Here is a 22,202-nt window from a genome sequence, read left to right on the forward strand (position 1 = left end):
CTTCCGTAAAGTGATTTATATTTCAAATTCGTAATGAAAGAATAGTTTTATCACTCTTCCTTCTTCACATATAGAAGACATGTCATCTATCTAAACTCTAAAAAAGTCCTGAATGTAAGATCTAGAGACCTCTTCATGGATTATCTCATCCTTACTTATCTTGACATGCCTTAAAGAAACTTGCTTATAAGTGATTTTTGAAGCTAAAAAAGATGCTAGCAAAAATATTCTCATCTACTAGAAATAAGATTGTACATGTTGATTTGTTTACATTTTGCTATGCGGTAAACTGATAAGTATGTTCTTTGTTAATGCAGGATGTTCATGAGAGAGATTTTCCACATAGCATGACCTTGATTCTCTTAACTCTTTGCTATTGAAGAAATTTTGGTTATGTTTCGTCTTATGTGTATTATTGCTCTGCAGCCTCTGCATATAGCAGTTGGCTAAATTTATACATTATCTTGCCTTATCTTTTGTTTAATAGACCTTGCTTTTCCCCCCTTCATCTCAATATTTATGATGTTGGTTCTAAATCTGAAATGCGACTATATCCAAATTAGAAGTTGATGTGACTAATAACACGTACAACTAGAAGGCTGGATTAGTACATGGTATCACGGTTGTTTCATGTAGTTGGTTTTACAATTGAGCTTGGTAATTGGTTACGATGTTGCTAAGTTCATAGTCGTCCAGCTTCGAACAAGAAATACTGGACGTTTAGCCTTTGTAACCTAACCTATTATAAAGCTAAATGCACGATTTAAAAATCCGCTGAAAAAGGACGCATGTACATTTACCAGGCTGCAACAAATATGAGAATAATGAGTCCCTTTGTAGATATCATCATCTTTCTAGAGTACTAGATTAGTTTAGGTTAATAATTTGAGTTTGTCTTTGTGTGTGAAGGGAAGTGGAGCAACCTGGCTTATCTTATACATAATTGCTTTTTCTGGTGCATCTAAAGAGAACAGTACTTTCGACACTTGCAGATAAGCATAAGCCTCAATAAGCTTCTTCCTTTTTTTGACAAACTCTGATTTGGTCATACATTGTTGAACATTTTGTTCTTTACTTGGGCTTTTCCCAAAATTTCTAGATAATGTTGAGGCCGGGACACTAACTGAAGTGCTGTTGTAAATAGATTGTGGAAGTACAAGTGCTTCTATTTCTTTTAACAGAGCATTGTAGAGATGAGGCAAGTGAAAAATTATTGGTATTGGGATTAGGAGATGAGGCAAGTGAAAATTTGTTGAAAGTGAACCATGATTGTCCACTTATAATTTTCTCCTATACTGACTATATTATTTATCAAAATGTTGTTTGTAGGAAGAAATTGCCTTCAGATTCATCAATGAGTGTACTTACATTTACAAAGACTTCTTTGTCCACATATTTTCAAACATACCATATTTTCTATGTGCTTGATAATTATAATATCCGTTTATGATATTGATAAACTTTATCTGAAACCAAGGATGTTCAGCCCTTTGTTTGAGTACAAGTTAACTGGATCATTAAGGTTGGTACTTTATATACTTATATTCTTACAGCAGGTGTCTTATGGTGGTTATTTTATATACTTATATTCTTGCAGTAGGTGGTTGTTAATTATTGCAACGTAATAATATTAATTCTTACTCTCTTTCTAGGCTAACAGTTCATGTTTTGGAATGGTGGGCGGTTTGTTGTTGATAATGTTCTTTAAGCAGTGACCACCATTAATTTAGTTCATTCTGGCACACTAATTCATTTCACAAATTCCTTTTGTGTGGAATTAAGTTCTAAAACTAAACAAGCAGCACCAATTTTGCAGGTATTATCTTGCTTTGGTGATGGTGTCAGACAACCTAAGAAGGTTATGCTCTTCAACCTCCATTATTCGAACAAGCGGAACTGTCCGTCATAGTGGTAGCAACGGAACTGTCTCTGGCGTCAATGAAGAGTTTCTTATATGCCCTTGAATTACCAAACGAGCTTGAAACAATCAAAATGTGTTGTATAGATAATTTAATTTATGCTCTTTGTAAATAACCGGAGTTAGGGTCTTTGAACTGTTCTAGAAGAGTGTGCCATCTTTTTAGTTATGTGATATTCAAACTTGCAGGATATGTCTTTGAAGATGAGACAGCGTGTAAGGATTGCAATGGAACAAAAACTTAAGATGAGGTCAAACTAAGTAACTTGCTATACATACTTCTTTCCAAGAAATGTTGTGATACTACTATGATGTTTGTCATTAGCTCATGTTGGGCTCGTGCTTCTCATCATCTATCTAATCTGCTTCAAGTCCTTTAGAAAAAGTGGAGGATATTTTAGTCTTTTCGTATCACTTAGCAACGTGGCTTCACCATTAAACTTAGGGCCCTTTGGTCATGAAATTTTTTCACTTTTTTCCAAAAAAACGTTTTCATTTTATTGGAAATTAACGCCTGATCATGAAAATTTCAAATACAATTTAAAGATGTATTTAAAATTTGAAAAAGGCCAAAAAATTTATTTTTACTTTCAATACATTCAAACAACCAAATATATTTTACAAAAATTATAATCAAACATAACTCCATATTCAATTCCAACTCCAAAATACCAAATAAAGTGAAAAATATTTGATTTTCATGGCCAAACGCCTACTTAGTAGCCACCCACGGTTCTCTCTTCCCTCTTTCTTAGTGATCCTAATCCGATTTTTCAAGGCTCTCTCTGAAGTTTCTGGGTTCTTGCACGAGCTTTCTAGCTACTGGTTGGTTTCTTTTTTATCTTCCTCTCTTTTCTTCTTTTCGGGCTTCTTCTGGGTTCTCTTCGTATTTCCTAATTTCGCATTTCAGTGGGTGATATCTGATGGTCAAACTCCATTGTTTAGCTCTAACCTTGCTGGGTTTTAATCTTCAAAATATACTCTTCGGAACTAGCTGACTATTTACTTACTTTTTGCTGCAACATGTTTAGAATTTAAGGGATATATTGTTTAGGGTCAATTTGATTGGGATTTTAGGGATACCGTGTAAGGTTTAAGGTTTAGGGCATAGAAGGTCAATTCAGGACAAATGAGATTGTTTGCAGCTTATGTATACTTTTGCTCTTAGTTATTTGTTGCGTTTTTTTTTTTTTTTTTTTTTTTTTTGGGGGGGTTTTGTTTTCCACAATTTCTTTGGCTTATGGTGCAAGTGGTTTTACTTATATCTAAGGATGCTTGTTTGATTTCTGGAGCAGAGCTCAGAATTTTACTCTATTTTAAGTTACTCTTAAGTGTCATCAAGTCCTTTTGATTGTTAAAAATCTACAATGAATTCAGGAAGTAGAACTTAACAAACGAGCAACAGAACCCAAATGTCATCCACCATTACCTTGTAATTTGGCTTCCTTGTCAATTTTTTTTTTGTCTAAACTGAAGAATTGCCAAAGGGGTGATTCTGCTAATTGTTTCCCTCCTCTAAAACTACAGGACTAGAGAATAATTTAATGAAAGAGACAACCATGATATAATCCCTTAGCTACATGCAGAGGCGGATCCAGGATTTGAAGCTTGTGGGTTCCCAGCTAGCAGTGTCTGTTGTTACTGGGTTCTCAGCTCAAATTTCTTATATATTTGAAGGGTTTCACATTATAAATACAAGGTTCGGATAAAAGTTGTGGGTTCCCGCGAACCCACACCCAATGGTGTGGATCCGCCCCTGGCTACATGAGTGCATGCGTTCTTTAGACTTGATGACAACATATATAAATTTGAAAAGAGATCTCTTCATTTTGTCTGTGTCAATATTTTCTTCAGATTTCATGATTATGCTAAGTGTCATTATATGTGGTTTTATTCAAAAATGATTTTCTGATACCTAGATAATTAGATATGCATTTTTGTTCCATTTGAATTTCTAGGAGGCATCGAGATATTCTGGTGGTAGGAGTATCTATTTCATATTTTATCATCTTTGATTGTTTTGGTTTTTGTACCAAATCTTGCTTAATTTGAGACTGCAGTGCAGAATAGAGCTGAGATTCTTATATTGCAACTCCAATTCTTCTTCTTCTTCTTCTTCTTCTTCTTCTCTGGTTGTTTCTTTGACAAGGAGGCGCGTGGATTTTTTTTTATTTTTTTTTACTTTTATCGTACTGTAACTATAATGTTGACTGAGATAGTGATGTTACACTCGCTTAATACACACACATACAGCGAGACAGGTTTATTTCAATTTATTTTCTATCGTATTTGTTCTGAGTTAAAAAAGTTATACTTGTTTTTACATCTTCTGTCTATGGTTTATTATATATCTGGTTAACAATCTTTTCAAGTTTATAGACCAACCTGAGAACAATGAGAAGCCTATAAGATCAAAAGACCAAGGTAAAGTTCAAGATCATGAGTTTGAAGGTGAAAGAAGGAACTGATTATTCTTTCGTCTGAATTCTCTGATTATGCTTCCCTGATGTGTTACTGTAGTTTGCACAGATAGTTAAGTTTCACAATAACTTTCCCTTCTTTTCATGGTGTATACTTTTTTGATAATTTTCTGGAACAACAAATGGTGATGCCTAAACATCCAAAACCAAAATTTCACGAAATATTGACCGCTAGATATGGTGCAGTTGTTGGTTATGAGTGTGCGGCGTGCTAACTGTGTTGGAAGATCTGATGGGAGAATTTGTTAGGGACTCGAGATTCTTGACAGTCGCCATCATGTATCAGCATTTTGAGACATTCAAGAAGAAAAGAGGTACTAATGAGCTAGGTTTTTGCTTAGTCTGGTAAGTTTCATATTGCAACTCTTTGCTCGCCCTCATGGTATCCTCAATCTTTTCAGATTAAAGATCATTGACGGGAACAACGAGAAGAAGCAAGCTGAAAAGATGCGAGAACTGAGGCTGAGGCTATAGGTTGGTTGTTGGAAAGACATGTCCTTATGTTATTATCGTTAAAAAAAAAAAAAAGACAGGTTCTTATGTTACTTTAGTGTACAGATGAGCAATATTATACCTTATACTGTGAGGAAACTTTTTTCAGTACGGTTATTCATTTTGGTTTGAATATGTCGCACTGCATTTCCTATTACCATCGTAGTTTAATGGATATGTGGAAGTGCTATTGATTTTTTGCCCTTCTGAACTGTCATCTGCTTTTTTTTTTTTTTTTTTTTTTTTTTTCCTTTTTCTTTTGACAAAATTTAACGTTCGACTTGTTTAACTATGTGTAACGCAGCACTACTTTACTGTCTTCAGTTTCCGCTCAATAACGCTTAAGACCGTTGATTATATCCTATTCTATTTTCCTCATATTGATATTAATGACACTATTTTTATTTCTTCTAAAGGTTTGATTATTTAGCAAAGATGCAACACTTTCTATATAGTGGTGTCACATATTGTGAAGATATATGCAGGACTGAACATTGTTTATATAGTGGTCTGATGGTGTGGTATATTTCGAAGAGAGATGCAGAACTTTGTTTATTTGGAGAACGTTGTATGAAAAATTTGTGGAGAGTAATTTCTGTTCAAGTACAATCCATTGTCTTATTTTGCCATGATCGTTTCCCACAGGCATAGTTTTTGGACAAAATACAAAATCTTTCACATGTGGTTGTATACGCAAGTTATAGCTTATAGCAGACAACGCCCTGCCTTGCCTTAAAGAAGCTGGAGCATGCATTTTGCTGCTACTTCAAGATGTACTAAATTTATAGTCTATGAAAAGAAGCTGATGGGTACTTGCTGATTTCACACCGATATATTATTGCTGAGCAAATGGTTGCGGGAAGACAACCTCATAGCTTGTGGAGAGTACTTTATCACTCCAATGGATAGCATGATGCTTTGGATGTAACAACGTATTCAATTGCTAAACATACAACATTCATGGGTGTTTGATTTGTTTCATACTGTATGTAAATTATATCCAACATTTAGCATGTAATGTTCTTTATGTCCGATTATATAGGAAGTAATATGCCTCAATTTTGTTGTTTGCAATTTCAAACAAAGTTAACAATCAGTTTTCACAATATTGGGCATGTGCTGGCCCGGGCCTTCTCTGCCTAGTTTGAAGAGAAAAAAAAAGATTTGATTGAGGGTGCTGATATTACGGCCACTCTTTCATGGCCTCCAACTGCAACACGAACGAGGTTTCAAGCCTGTGAAAATTAATTTAGATGCAACGACTATTCCACACTTTTTATTAGTGTTTTAAAAAAACAGAGTGTTTTACATGCGCTTCTGTAAGCCCCATGATAAATATTTTTAAATAGGTAAAATTGCATAAAGTATTAATGAAAACTATAAATAAGTGAATGATATATATGGATGTGCTCCAATCCCATAAAAATCTAATCAAAGCAATTCATTATTATATACCAATTACACAAGCTCAAGTCTCTTAAAATTTTCTGTGATGCAAGTTTACTTCAAGTTTTCTATGATGGAGAAACAAAAGGATGAATAAAATTGTAATTTGAACTTTAAACTTGCGCTATGGAGGAGAATAGAGTTTTCTTTGTATTTGCAAGTGATTGTTCGCTATTTTTTTGTGATAGTAGAAAGCAAGAGAAAGAATTGGGAAAGAACATAAATTAGGGCTTTCAGTAATAAAAAGGGTCTTGACTATTGTAATTTTAACGCTTCAATTCATTTTTAAAACTTTTCAGTAATTATAAATTAACTTTTGAGAATTTAAATATTATATTAAGGAATTATTCAGCAAATTTTATTATAATTTGAGAAAGTTTTCTGAGCTTACGCCTCAAGAAAATAACTCGTCTCACGCCCAGGCATACACCCCGAATGGCTGCGCATACGTCTTTTGAGACTTTCACCCCCCACCATCGCCTCAGGGTGTTTTTGGTATGCCTCCCCCCCGAGACTCGCCCTGAAAACGCCTTTTAAAACACTACTTTCTACATAGACTAATCTTTCCATTCACATTAATAATTCGTGACTGCAGGTACCTCCTCACGCAGCTGAATAATCCTACCTCCACACATGCATGCGTACAGGGAGTAAAACAAACGGTTGCGCGTACGCATTGACAAAGTTTGGTTGTACTCAGCGTCGGAGCCAAGTGGGTGGAACGGGGTTTATTCGAACCCCCTTCGAAGGAAAATCACACTATATACAACGTTAAGATTATTTTTATTTGCATATAGGAGATGTTGAATAATCCCCTTGCTTCTTTATGTGTTCTCTTTTCTTAAATCGTAAATTCCCTTAGTGAAAATTTTGACTCCGCTATTTTAGTTTTTAAACAATTCTGATTTTTGTGTTGGAAGCATTGGAAGCTGACCAAAGATGATATACTACATGTTTTGTTACCACTACTACTGCTAGTATTTTCCCCTATAAATCCCCTCTGTAATGACTCCCTTAGAAGTCATATCCCTACTATTGGGGGTCGTTAGGTTTGAAGACAAGTTATCTTTGGGATTAGTTATGATATTCTTAAAACTGATTTAAAGAAAAAAATAAGAAAAATAAAAAAAAGTATTTCTTTAGTTATACAAAAAATGTGAACAAATGTTTGATACGTCAGTTATCTTTTTCTATTTTTTACGGAAAAAAAAAACAGAGGATTTTTCATAAACCACTGCAGTTTAGTAGCTAATTACAATTGGTGGTTATGGATTCTGTATTTACCATTCGTAGCAAAACATTAATTGTCAAGTGCCTGTATCCAATGTTGTCAAGAAGAAGAGGGTTTTTCATAGACCGCTACAGTTTAGTAGCTAATTACAATTCGTAGTTATAGTTTCTGCATTTAGCATTCGTAGCAAAACTTTGGTTGCCAGGCGCCTGTACCCAATATATTCCTTCGCACACCGAATATTGCCTATGTCAACTGTATTTGTTCGCAACGAATACAACCAAGGTGAAATGCATGAGTGTATACAAAAATACAAACAATAAAAAATATAGGTATATACGTGAGTACATAATCACAAAAATACAATCAAACAAGAATACATACACCCATAAGAATACAGTCAAACAAGGATACAAACAACAAAAATACACCCCATACCTAAAAAATAATACATACATGGTACAAAATCAAGGCGAAATACATAAATACAGGGATTTGTTGGGAAATTCCTCCTCAAAGTACATAAATACAGGTGAAATAAAAATATATATATCCCAAATTTGAAAAAGGTTTCCGATCTTTGGAGAATTCCGTTTTCCTCGAAATACAGAAACACAGGCAAAATAAAAGATTTTTTATGTCGGAAAATTCGTCCTTCCTCTGTATTTACCATTTGAAATCCAGCAAGATCTATTACCGATCAATGAACTTTTCTCTGATTGAAAATTTATGCCTCTGCAACTCCCGGCGATTCGTCCAACGGCGTCTCTACTTCTGCTGGTCTTAGATCGATTTGTACCTCTGTAATTCCTGACGGGAAAAGGGCACGATTTACCCTCTACTTTGGGAAAAGGTTCACATTTACCCCGTTATACTATCGGCCACTTATACCCCTACCGTTACAATAGTTGAAACATTTGCCCCTATTTTTAACCCACTGTCCACCGTGGCCAATGGCTTTTTAAATAAATGCCACGGTGGAAATTCTATGCCACATAAGAGTCCATGTCACCCCATAAACCGACCCATTTCTCCACTAAATATAAGATATCCAACCCGTTTAATGACCCTACCAGTTCATTTGTTTTCAATCGTTTGAGAGTGTTTGATGACGACGATTTAGGTCCAAAAAAAATCACCAATTTCGGCTTGAAAAATCTTCAAAGGTACGAAATTTTTCTTTGATTAAACCATGATTTCGTTTTCTTTTTAACATTTTTCCATCTTTATTTGACATAGTGGTTTCTATTTTGTGTTTGTTGAAGTAGTGTTAGGGTTTTAGTTTTAGGTTCTTATGAAGAAACATCTGTTAACTTATGGTTAATACGTTGCTATCATGTGACTTTCTAATTTGTGAAGACATAGTTGGGTGTATTGTTCTATCTAGTTTAGGATTTCATGAGTTTTGAAGGGGTTTAGGGTTTTGTTCAATTTATTTTGAGCTAAAGGGGTTTAGGGTTTCACGATTTCTCTTTTTGGGAAAAGGGGTTTAGGGTTTGATTTGTATTTGACTCCGTTTGTGGCAAAGGATTTTAGGGTTTGTTGGTGGTTTTGTTGGTGTTTGTTGTATATGTATTGGGGAAAAGGGATAGAATTTTTTGTCGGCATTAAGGGTACATGGACCCCAATTGACAATTTGTGCTTTTAAGATGGTGGACAAGAAACACTTTATTGGATTCTTCATTGTTCATTTTTAATGTGGTCCCCCTATCCTCGGTTTTTGATTTTTTTACGCATTTCTTTTGGACATTTACGCTCCATGTATTGCGCCTTTATGTCACGTCCAAAACACATTGAAGACGTGATTGGCACCCGAAACACCACCGCTAGGCGCACCATATATCATTATATCATACTCTTAACTATTTACAAAAGCTCTAAAAGCAAATAAGTGCAGGTCCAACAACGTTATTAATAATAAAATGCGAAATAGTCGCCAACCAAATCCATAATCGATTTATGAATACTAATCAACGCTAAGGTAAAAAGAATCTCTAGCCCACATCCACGCTAAGACCATGGAGCATCTAACGAGTTACATGAGTTTGAGTGTCGGGCATGTAAACCCAAATTAAAAGAAATAACTAGAAATAAACTAGATAAAGCTGAAATGGCTGCCTCCACGAACAATGCGGTGGTTCACCTCAGCAACAAAATCCACTCACGAAGTCTTCAATTACCGGCCTCGTTCTCAACGACGATATCGTATGGACATGCGGGTAAGGAGTGAGTTATACATAAATATAACCCAGTAAGATCCTCGACCCGCCACTTCAAATACCCCTGGAACAAGTGTTAGAAAATACAAACATACCACGAGCACAAAAATATTATGCACATGAATATATCATTATATAATAGCAACCAAGGTCCAAACCCTTTGTTTATCAAATATATTATATATCTCAACATGATTTACACTACGAACCATCATAAGTGGCAGTTAAAGAATTAGTCAACACTATGAATCCCCGGCAACATACACAATGTGCCAAATATGTCAGGAAGCATACAAAATGCTAAGGGAAGCATACACAATCATCAAGAAGCATACACAATGCTTGGGAAGCATACAATGCCCCAATATAATCGAAAGCATACACAATGCTAAGGAAGCATACACAATGCCCCAATATCATGGCTCACGACTATATCACATCACAAAATAATTTATAAAGAGAGTTTTGGATTATTTGAAAATAAAATATATGCGGTTGGCCTTAGGGACCACCGATTACGCAAGCACACGCTCGCCCCCGACAATGGACCGGCAAGAAAACATATTTTTAAAACGGGTTTTGAAAAGCAAGTACCCAAAGCTTAAAGTCTCACTTACCTCAAATTTACAATTCAAGCACACTTCCCAATAAATCAAAGCGCGTTCTCGAGTCTCCGTATTGCCTCAAACTACACAAAAATAGATTTAGAATGGTCAAACCTTTAGGGTAAACCACTTCTATACTTTTAGAGGCTTAAATGGTTAAAGTCAAATTTTAAAGGACGAAAACGCCTCTGGTCAATGTGTTCAAAACCCGACAAGACATATGTTTTTGGGAAGGCCTTAACGAGAGGATTCCAAAGATATATAGAAGTTTAAAATCCGACACTATTTGCCCCTTCAAATTAATGATTTAGGTTGAAGAGCTCTAGGCTAAACTCTCTCAATTCCTCAAAATATCCTCATGTTTTCTCCACAAAAATTCACCCATAATTACTTAATAAACTTAAATAAAAGATTAGAAGCATTACCTTGATGATTAGGGTTAAAAATCCCTATTTTCTCTTTTCTTTTCCCTCTCCTTTTCTCCTCCCTTTTCTTTTCTTTCTCTGTGTTTTTTTTCTGTTGCTTCTGCCTTTTCGCTTCGTTTCATAGGCTTCCTTTTTCTTTTTAAATCATTCTACTCCTTTCTTTCAAATTGGGGCTTTAGCCCTTCCTTTTAATTTTTTTTCCTTTTCCTTTTTGGGCTTGGCCCACTAAATTCCTTCTATTTTATTTTCTTTTTAATTCCTTTTTAGCAAAAATTACCAAACAAACCCTTATTTAAAAAAATGAGTTATTACATTCTCCACCACTTAAAATAACGTTCGTCCTCGAACGTGTTCAAGAACTTTTTGAAATTGTCAGGATATGAATACTCAGTACGCATGTCCCACTCATACTATCAAAGTGATCTTTCTTTGTAGATAGTCCTACTATAATACTTTGACCTCAGAATACTTGTTCATCCATAACCAACAAAGTCATATGTTCGAATACAAAATAACAACTTCCTACAAAAAGACGCAATTTGCATTTACCAGCACTATTTTAGTCTCAATAACATGGATCCGATCATAAATGCACTCTCGGAACGTATTCACATAATATAACATGTACCTCTTGCAGCATAGCTAGTCTCTTAGCTACCACCACAACCTATTGCCATAATCTTATCGGTAATACGCTTTACAACTTATCCTTCTTTCAATATCTCACACAACATAATAGCTAACGGTAAAAGAAACCTCTAAAACGATCACTCACTATAAATTTAAGTCATGAATTTTTCTTGTTCGAAAGAAAAGGAAACTTTACTGCTCCAAGCTATATTTTGGTCCGACCCAACCTTATCAGGGCCTATCACACTTGTTTTCTTAATAAAATAGCATTGTCTTCTCGAGCTCAAACAACTCAACTAGAGACGATATCGATATCCTAATAAAGCCTTAAAAAAAACATGATTTGCACACCATACTTCCACTTAAGAAACCTTGTTCGAGCTCAATTATCGCACTTCTCTTTACAATAGATATTGAACCTTCTTCGCAAGTCAAATTTTAATCTAGCTCCACTTTTTTTTTTGGACTGAATCATGGCTATCATTATGAACATATGATCTAAGCATGGACACGCGAAACACGAGACATGAACAACAGACAATCACAGAGGTAAAGCAAGTTCACATGCACCAACCTGATTCGATCCAAATCCCACAAGAAACAATATACCTAAGATTTTGCCTGCCGTTCGACTAAATCTTATGACTCATTTCGTATTGAGAACTCTCAAATTACTCCCTTTCGACTGAATCTCATGACTCATTTCGTATTGAGAACTTTCAAATTACTCCCTTTCATAAGCTTCAAATCACAATCTTGTTTATCACTATAAGACTTTTGTCTACTCTATGCTCTCCGAAATCGTTCCCACATTCAATGCAACCTTCTTCAAGGCTTTCTAATCAAAATCTAGACCCAACTACTCCGATTTAGATTATGCAATCAACCAGATAGAGTAAGACTCCAGCATTCGTATAAAACCTAAAACGACAAGATTTACATAATGAGTTAGTAAACTAATATCATACACGAACTCGGTCAAAAGCAACCGATCATTAACCACTTATCGGGGTAATATCCATCCGACTAGTGTTAAGCCCGGGCACCCAAGGATGGCACAATCCAAGTGCCACAACCACGATCCTATGGCGAAACATATCCACCAATCTTACATACGGTAGAGTGAAACACCTCCAAGCACTCCTACATAATGCTCTCACGTACAACAATGTTAGAAATACATCCTTATGCTTTTACATATCTCTCATGTATGCAGGTGGTGTTGGAACACATCCATACACTCCTACACAACACTTTCACATATAGCGATCTTTGGAACACATCCACATGCTCCTACATAAACGTCCCATGCACTGTTACTCTTGTCACACATGACAATATTGACATCTCATGCCATTGCACTATCTCTGACACATAACACCATATAAGCTGGTATGATATCTATAAAAAAATAGTTCAGCTTAAATCAGGTACACAATCTCGCTAAGTCAATCAATATCACCCAAGCTACGATCACGATTTTCTGAATGAACATATAGACCAGCTACAAAGTCTACATTGATCTATTTTTACTTTCTATCGGAGACAACCATGCATCGGAAATTTCAAGTCTCTAACACTTGTATTTAATATATTAACGATTTAAACACAAGAACAACATTTATGTACCCCAAATAACTTCTGTCAATTTTAACTCTCTTCCTGCGGCCCCAATGCATATTTGTGAATCTAAAAAGTAATAAATATAATAAACGTTGTATCTTTTCGAATACAAATCTCCTTAAGTCAACCACCATAGGTGTACACACATTCAACTCTTTAATTAGAATGTTCCTTTTATTTTTCCACTATCAAGTAGTCTCGTCTTTAGAGACTATCACTAATCCCCAATAAGGTCAAGGCTCTCGTATCGATCAACTGTGCATGTTCAAACAAAAACAACTGTAGCATAACACATGATAGAGCCTTAGTGTGTGTATTAAACTCAACCTTCCATCCTTTTACTAGACACCACAAGGCTCATTACGCCATGATGTAAAAATTAAACTTCACACTTTTAACCTCAGTTGTTTAATCAATATTATCCCGGCATCTTTTTCAACCACAACATATGCTTCTATCGACTGAGAAGATATTCGTATATGTCATTAATGAACATAACAAATAGAGAGCTAAGGAGCGTTTTTGAATACACCAATCCTCTAGTGCATGACAATTACTAATGCATTCTCTATCCAAAAGATGTCACCAGAAATTTACACTAACCAAAATAAGTCTTGGTACATGTCTTCAGATTATCCAATCCTTTCTCCTACTACTCAGCGTATCCTGATCACAAGTCTATCTTAGAATAGCATATAACACCACATGCGAAGCCACATATCATGTAATTTAGGAAAAGACAAAAAGATACTTGCCCATCATATGATAAAAATTAAGTCATTTTTCTCTTAGTGATAAAAATACGCATAGATTCAATGTTCTCCCAACAGACGAGAAATTAAGCACCTCGGGCTCTATACTTGGTATAGTGACCTCTCAATCACGAAATCTTGTAACTTATAATTTACTTCCTTTGACTTTGCAGTCATTCTACAATTAAAAATAAAAATATACCAGATTAATTACAGCATATCAATACCCAAGTTTTAGTCGACCTCCCCATTATATGATATAATTAGTAGGTTCACTGACAGAATAGTCACAAACTTATTACCAACTCATATTCAAAAACTTATTAACTACTCACACTAACCCACTAGTTAGTTATTCAACTCAGGTTCCTCGAGTTAAAGTTAAATGCGACCTATATTATCGGCGACGTTGCTTTGTCTGTGGACATACCAATTGAATCCTTTAAACTCATTACAAACTCAATAGTAGGCTCTATCGAAATGGAAAATGGAACGGTCTTTTTATGGCAATCAAGCTTAAGGCAAGACGAAGTTATTCAATCTAAATCAAAGATAACCTCAAGGTCAATAACGCCATGTTTTTTTTCCCAGCACATAAACGTATCATGACTCTGAACTGTGTCCACACATGTTCGATAGACCGGCCAATAATAGTAGACTCCACCGCGAAATCACAAATGGTACATCTAAGTATCAACTTCTCTCTTTATCCTCATCTATACTATCATCTCATTAACGTGTTTCTCATCTTCCTCGAGCTTGTGCTTTATCGAAAACAACGTATATTAACAAAGCTGTGTGAGCGGTTATCTCTGTGGCAATCATGTCATTTCTTATTTACTCCAACTTCTTTTATGGTTCATTTATTTTCTTGGCGCGTGATAGTCTTTAATATTCCACGTCTTTCCCTTCAACAACTAATCAAGCCACTATACACTGAGTTTCATGCTAAACATCTTACTATCTTGTTTCAATAATTCTTATACTTAAGTCTTATTCTCGCACACAATCTGGAATTCACCCAGGGACCTACTCCACGAACAAGTTGTGCATCTCATAGGGCCATTATCATGCTCATACTCAATACACTTAAGATATGTAATATTACGCCACAGTCACACTTATGACATCACCATCACGACGTTACTAATAATAGTGAATCGCTTTAAGAGGCATTAAGCTTAGAGCCATTTAAGCACTTTCCTCAAAATATCTTTCACCATAAAGCCCAACAACTTAGGCATGGGTATGCAATTACACTTCTTACTTTCCCGCTACCCTCTTTCTCTTTACCGATAAGACTCATAATATAAAGTTATACCAACAATCCTAGATTTGGATGGTCGCTCTTACACAATTTTTTTTTTATATCATTTGACCACTTTTTTTTTTTTTTGATGACTAGGGAACCCGCAGTCGCTACCCTTTCATTCAACGATTTCTTAACGTTCAAAATTTTCACTAACTCCCGAACATTCAAAAAATATTTGGCAGAATTTTCTTTGTAAATAAAACTATCCCAAAGTTTACACCGGTCCAATCTCAACTACAATCAACACACACAACATTCCATGTACTCAGTATTACTCTCAGTTGCACATATGACGTTAAAAAAAAAACTTTCGAATCAACCGTGACATCTAGCAGAGGAGGATATGCATGTCCTAGCCGTCTGCGGAATAAGTATTACAACAATTAGACTAGATTCAACTCAACGCACGAATAAGGAATGAAAGAAGGGGAACCATCCTAGATGTTCAGTAGCCTCAAGGTCATAAGTATGGGCGCCTACATACCCATGAACAAGACTCTACTAAACACTGCTCCATGGACCCGGGACTTAAAGCCTAAGCTCTGATACCAACTTTGTCACGTCCCAAAACACCGCTAGACGTGATTGGCACCCCAACAAACACACCACCGCTAGGCGCGCCATATATCATTATATCATACTCTTAACTATTTACAAAAGCACTAAAAGCAAATAAGTGCAGGTCCAACAACGTTATTAATAATAAAATGCGAAATAGTCGCCAACCAAATTCATAATCGATTTATGAATACTAATCAACGCTAAGGTAAAAAGAATCTCTAGCCCACATCCCACGCTAAGACCATGGAGCATCTAAAAATTACATGAGTTTGAGTGTCGGGCATGTAAACCCAAATTAAAAGAAATAACTAGAAATAAACTAGATAAAGGCCGAAAATGGCGCCTCCACGAACAATGCGGTGGCTCACCTCCACCAATAGATCCACTCACGAAGTCTTCAATTACTAGCCTCGTTCTCAACGACAGTATCGCATGGACATGCAAGGAGTGAGTTATACATAAATATAACCCAAAAGAAGATCCTCGACCCGCCACTTCAAATACCACCGGAACAAGTGTTAGAAAATACAAACATACCACGAGCACAAAAATATTATGCACATGAATATATCATTATATAATAGCAACCAAGGTCCAAACCCTTTGTTTATCAAATATATTATATATCTCAACATGATTTACACTACGAACCATCATAAGTGGCAGTTAAAGAATTAGTCAACACTATGAATCCACGCAACATACACAATGTGCCAAATATGTCGAAGCACACACAATGCTAAGGGAAGCATACACAATGCCCCAATATCATCAAGAAGCATACACAATGCTTAGGGAAGCATACACAATGCCCCAATATAATCAAAACATACACAATGCCCCTAAAGGAAGCATACACAATGCCCCAATATCATGGCTCATGGCTATATCACATCACAAAATAATTTATAAAGAGAGTTTTGGATTATTTGAAAATAAAATATATGCGGTTGGCCTTAGGGACCACCGATTCTGTCAAGCACACGCTCTCCCCAACACATGGACCAGGCAGAGAAAACATATTTTTAAAACGGGTTTTGAAAAGCAAGTACCCAAAGCTTAAAGTCTCACTTACCTCAAATTCACAATTCAAGCACACTTCCCAATAAATCAAAACTGCGTTCTCGAGTCTCCGTATTGCCTCAAACTACACAAAAATGGATTTAGAATGGTCAAAACCTTTAGGGTAAACCACTTCTATACTTTTAGAGGCTTAAATGGTTAAAGTCAAATTTTAAAGGACGAAAACGCCTGCGGTCAATGTGTTCAAAACCCGACAAGACATATGTTTTTGGGAAGGCCTTAACGAGAGGATTCCAAAGATATATAGAAGTTTAAAATCCGACACTATTTGCCCTTCAAATTAATGATTTAGGTTGAAGAGCTCTAGGCTAAACTCTCTCAATTCCTCAAAATATCCTCATGTTTTCTCCACAAAAATTCACCCATAATTACTTAATAAACTTAAATAAAAGATTAGAAGCATTACCTTGATGATTAGGGTTGAAAATCCTATTTTTCTCTTTCTTTTCCTCTCCTTTTCTCCCTCCCTTTTCTTTTCTTTCTCTGTGTATTTTTCTCTTTTGCTTCTACGCCTTTTTACGCTTCTGTTTCATAGGCTTCCTTTTTCTTTTTAAATCATTCTTCTCTTTTCTTTCAAATTTGGGCTTCAGCCCTTCCTTTTTAATTTTTTTTTTCCTTTTCCTTTTTGGGCTTGGCCCACTAAATTCCTTCTTTTCTATTTTCTTTTTAATTCCTTTTAGAAAAAATTACCAAACAAACCCTTATTTAAAAAAAATGAGTTATTACATTTTATTGCTCTCTATTTGTTTTGCTGGTTGGGAGGGGTTAGTTGTATGTTATTATTAAATACCGTGGTCCCACATAATATTATTTTTCACTTCTTAATATTATATTAATTGTTTTATATTGTAGGGATGGTTAATGTGGACCTGTTATTCCATCATAGAGGTGAATGGATTACTCACTTGAGAAATTAAGTACTGAAGAATTTGGTGCACACCTGGAAAGGGTATGATTCGATCTTCTATCTTACATAGACATAGTTGATGAATTTATCTCAGCTAGGATATGTTGGTGTTCAACGATTGGTAGTGTGTGGTCCTTACGGTAAATATTATGAAGTACAAGGTGACGTTGGTATTAGAACTTTGTTGGCATTGGTGTCGACTGGTTTAATGTGATTAATGTCTTTGCTGTGGATGAAAATGAAATAGGATTTACTGTTCCTAACATTCTTGACCACCTAGAGTCAAACACAACCACTGCTGAAAATATTGAGGCTGTTTCAGATTGTAGTTCAGATGAAAATGATGAAAATAGTGATGGATATAATTCTGGTTATGATTCTGAGGAGTTAGAGTCACTTCTTTTACAAAAAAAAAAAGGGAAATTTCTGAAAATTTGAATGATTATAAGGAAGCCGTATAAGGGTATGACTTTTAAAGATATTCTGAAGCTAGAAAAGTCATAAACTTGTATTCCTTAATAGCCTTGTAGGGGTTTAAGGCAAAAAAAAAAAGTGATACTAAGAGGCTTAGATATGTTTGTGAACTTGGGTGTCCTTTTGTTTGTCAAATTTCAAAGGATAAATATAGTCATGGGGTTAGCATCAAAACACTAAATCCAAAGCATAAGTGTAACCCTGCTTATGAGAGCATAAGAGTTGACTACCATACAGTAGCACAGTATTTTAAGAACAAACTCCAGGAGAATCCAAAAATTACGGTTAAAGAGATGAGGAAAGGGCTGGATACTACATTCAACATCAATGTTAGTCATTTAAAATGTAAGAGGGCAAAGAGGATGATTCTAGAGAGTCTTGATGGTAGTTTTGTTGATGAGTATAACAAACTAGAGGCATATGCAAGTGAATTAAGACTGAGCAATCCGAAGAAGTGATGTGGTCATTAACATATCAAAGAATGCACTTGAGGAAGGAGAGAAGATTCTCAAGGATGTATGTTTGTTTTGATGCTTTGAAGAAGGGTTTTAAGAGTGGATTGAGGCCCTTTATTGGCCTGGATGGAACATTCTTAAAAGGAAAAGTCAAAGGTCAACTCTTAGTTGCTGCTGCTCTAGATACATCAAAACATTTTTATCCCATAGCTTGGGCTGTTGTGGATAAAGAAACAAAGGTCACATGGAGCTGGTTCTTGACATTGCTAGAAAGATCTTTAGACCTCAAGAAAGGTGAAGGTATCACATTCATGTCAGACATGCAGAAGGTTAGTTAATCTTGGTCTTTTTTGCTTAATCTTATTTGCTGATACAATTTTTTTACTTTAAAGATTGCTGCTTGTTTTTACATTGCTGGTATATAAATCAAGTTTGCTGTTTTAAAGATTGCTGCTTTTTTTTACATTGAAGTGAAGGCATCTTGTTATTTACATTGTTAGTATATAAATCAAGTTTTTGAAACTTAGAAAATTGGTATACATTGTTAGTCTATAAATCAAGTTTGCTGTTTTAAAGATTGCTGCTTTTTTTTACATTGAAGTGAAGGCATCTTGTTATTTACATTGTTAGTATATAAATCAAGTTTTTGAAACTTAGAAAATTGGTATACATTGTTAGTATATAAATCAAGTTAGACAAATAGGAAACATGGTGTATTGATTATCAACTGGAGAAGAGTAAAATGAATGTGATAAATAGCGAAAGAATGTGGAAGACAAATAGGGTGGGTGTTTGGAGGTGTATGCATGCTTCAATTGAGCAAAAATATTGACAGACATTGGATTTTCGGATGTCTATTTTTTTTATTAGTTCACTTATTTGATTTTAGTTGGTGCAGTATTCCCCATTGTGTATCTGTTGCAAAATTTCCCATTCTGCTGCAATAAAATTATTTCTAGTGAAAATGCTGATAATACTTTTCATTGACAATCACTTGATAAATTTCAACTTCCTTTTTGTCTGTTCCTGAGATTTCGTTTAGTATATGCACGAAAAGATAAAATTATCATGTAAGTAGGCATATTCAGATATTAATGTTATCTTTACCACCTTTCTATTTGATTTTTAGAGGCAATTTGAACAAGTATACTGAACTGGAAAGTTGCTTGTCTTACTTTCATGTATCATACCACTGTGGTCTGGTATAATAACCTCGACAAAGAATGTCTATTAACTGGCTGGTGACCTCCCGGCCCTTGTAAGGTGGGAAGATATTGGTCTTGAAAACTTTTGCGTGACATGCTAGATGGGTTTGCGTGACATGCTAGATGCCAAAGAGAAAGCTCACATTTGGCTGTGGATTTTGTTTAATCTGATATTTATCCAGAGCTTAAAAGTTAAAACAATGACTTCACCATTTATTTGCATTTCTTTTCTGAATAAGTTACCAAAAGAAAATAAGAAGTTATTCCTGCTAGAACGAAAGTAATTTATTTGCATTATATTCTTTTCCTAGAACAGTTTTGACATCTGAATGGCAATTGCCTTTGTATTTTTATGGTTAGTGAAGCTAGTCCTGCTAGAACGAAAACATATATTTGTAAATATAAATTTATTGCAATTTGATTTCTTTGCATGTCGATTGCTGCTGCTGTTGCATTTAGTGGCTAAAATAACACAATGCCAGTGGTTTAGTATGTGCTTGATTTTTTTTTTTCGTAATGAACATCTATCTGAAATATGTGCACCCCACGAATTTCTCCTTTACTGTATTTTATATGTAATACTATAATCTGACTTCTTCTTTTTTAACTCATATGCAGGGCTTAATTGGGGCACTGTTGAATATTCTTCCCGAAGCACACCACAGATATTGTGTGAGGCACATAGAGGCTAATTGGTGCAAGAATTGGGGTGCTGGGGAGTTGAAGAAACACCTTTGGTGGTGTTCATGGTGTACTTACCAAGAAGAGTTTCAAGACCATTTGACTATGATGGGGGAGGAGAATAAAGAAGCTGGTGAGGACTTGTTGAATAGGTACCCAGCTGAGTCATGGTGCAGGGCATACTTTGACACAGTGTGCAAGAATTGGCAAGTGGAGAACAATCTTGTAGAGTCATTCAATAAATGGGTGTTGGACGCTCGGTTCAAGCCCATTATAAAGATGTTGGAGGACATAAGAGTTAAGGTGATGACTATGTTGGGTGAACATGAATCTGATGTGATGAACTGGACAGGAGAATTCAGTCCTCAAACCATGCTCTTGTATAACCAATTTCTGAAGATTGCACAAAAGTGTACTGTTTACTTCAATGGGGATGATGGATATGAGGTGGCTCATGGTGTGGATAGGCATAGGGTGAACATAGAACTCAAAAGATGCACTTGCAGGACATGGGACCTTACAGATCCCATGCCCTCATGCACAAGTGGCCTCTATGCCGGGAAGATCAACCCTTTGACTCGGATTCCGGTGGTACTCCAAAGAAAGTCGCTTCTCTTAACTTATTCACATAAGTTACAATCGAGTAAGAGGAGAAAATTTTTGGAAGATAGAACCAACCCATGCAATGGAGCCTCCAAAGTTAGTTAAGTTGGTGGAAGGCCAAGAATTAAGAGAGTTAGAGAAAAAAATGAGTGTGTGAATAGACAAGGAGTGTGGTCTGAATCTAGAAAGGGTAGGGTGATGACTTGTTCTACATGTGGAGAGCCTGGCCACAATGCAAGGGGGTGTCAAAAGGTAAGATACTTAACTTTATTATGCTAATTCATCACTTCATTAATTATTAACTATTAACATGCAATTTCACTATTTTGATAGGTAGCTAAAGGAAAGCAATCAAATGGTGGAAGGAAGACAAAGAAGAGGACCAGATCCTTGATTGATGAAGATGATGAAGGTTTGGCCAGAAGTCCACTCTTTATGTGGCTCACACTTGAGGAAGAGCTTGAATTGACAAGACTGCACTACTCAAACAAGTCAAGCAAGCGAAGAAACAAAGACTTCCAAGTCGAGCAAGAAGAGTACAAGTGAATATAGATTTATGCCAACACCATCGGTGGCAAGGCGTGACCCATCAACAATGCTTTTCTCTTGAAACCGGACTTCGATTTTCTATCAAATGATGAAGCGAGATCCACCTCTAATGCCAATGAGTATTTGAGAGGCCAAGACTAGATTCCTAAGGCGTATGCAAGTTGGAGAAGAATCGGAACAAGGTGTATTGGTTTTGTTGGTGATGCTAGTGGTTTTAGTAAGCCAACAAACCTTCCATTCTCACCAAGGGGGCTTACATGGCAAGGAAACACTGCTGTAACTGGAAACAAGCTTCAGAAAATGGCCAAGTTGAAGACAAGGAAGGGGAATGGCAAGGAGCAGATTTGAACTTGTGAACTTGTGATATTTTTGGGTTTAATATGATGTAATTTTTGCTGTGACAAGATTTACTTTAACTATTTAGATGTTTGTTTGGCTGTTGAAACTTGCAAGTGGATGCCATGTTATCACTTTGTGGTGACAGTTTTTGGGGTTATAATGTGGCATCCCCTTTGGCAATGTAACTGCACTTTGACGCTTTTGCGCTTTAT

The 22,202-nt window shown here is 35.7% G+C and overlaps 1 protein-coding gene across 1 annotated transcript; it reads left to right on the forward strand.

The window, feature by feature from the left end:
* The first annotated feature begins 18,261 nt into the window (after positions 1 to 18,261).
* Positions 18,262 to 21,648, forward strand: LOC132054218 (uncharacterized). Its single transcript, XM_059446263.1, has 3 exons — positions 18,262 to 18,942; positions 20,437 to 21,090; positions 21,436 to 21,648. The coding sequence occupies exons 1-3, from the start codon at positions 18,616 to 18,618 to the stop codon at positions 21,646 to 21,648; spliced, it is 1,194 nt and encodes a 397-aa protein (XP_059302246.1). The 5' UTR covers positions 18,262 to 18,615.
* The last annotated feature ends 554 nt before the right edge of the window (positions 21,649 to 22,202 follow it).

The sequence above is a fragment of the Lycium ferocissimum genome, chromosome 4, assembly GCF_029784015.1.
Source record: "Lycium ferocissimum isolate CSIRO_LF1 chromosome 4, AGI_CSIRO_Lferr_CH_V1, whole genome shotgun sequence".
NCBI classification, from domain to species: Eukaryota; Viridiplantae; Streptophyta; class Magnoliopsida; order Solanales; family Solanaceae; genus Lycium; species Lycium ferocissimum.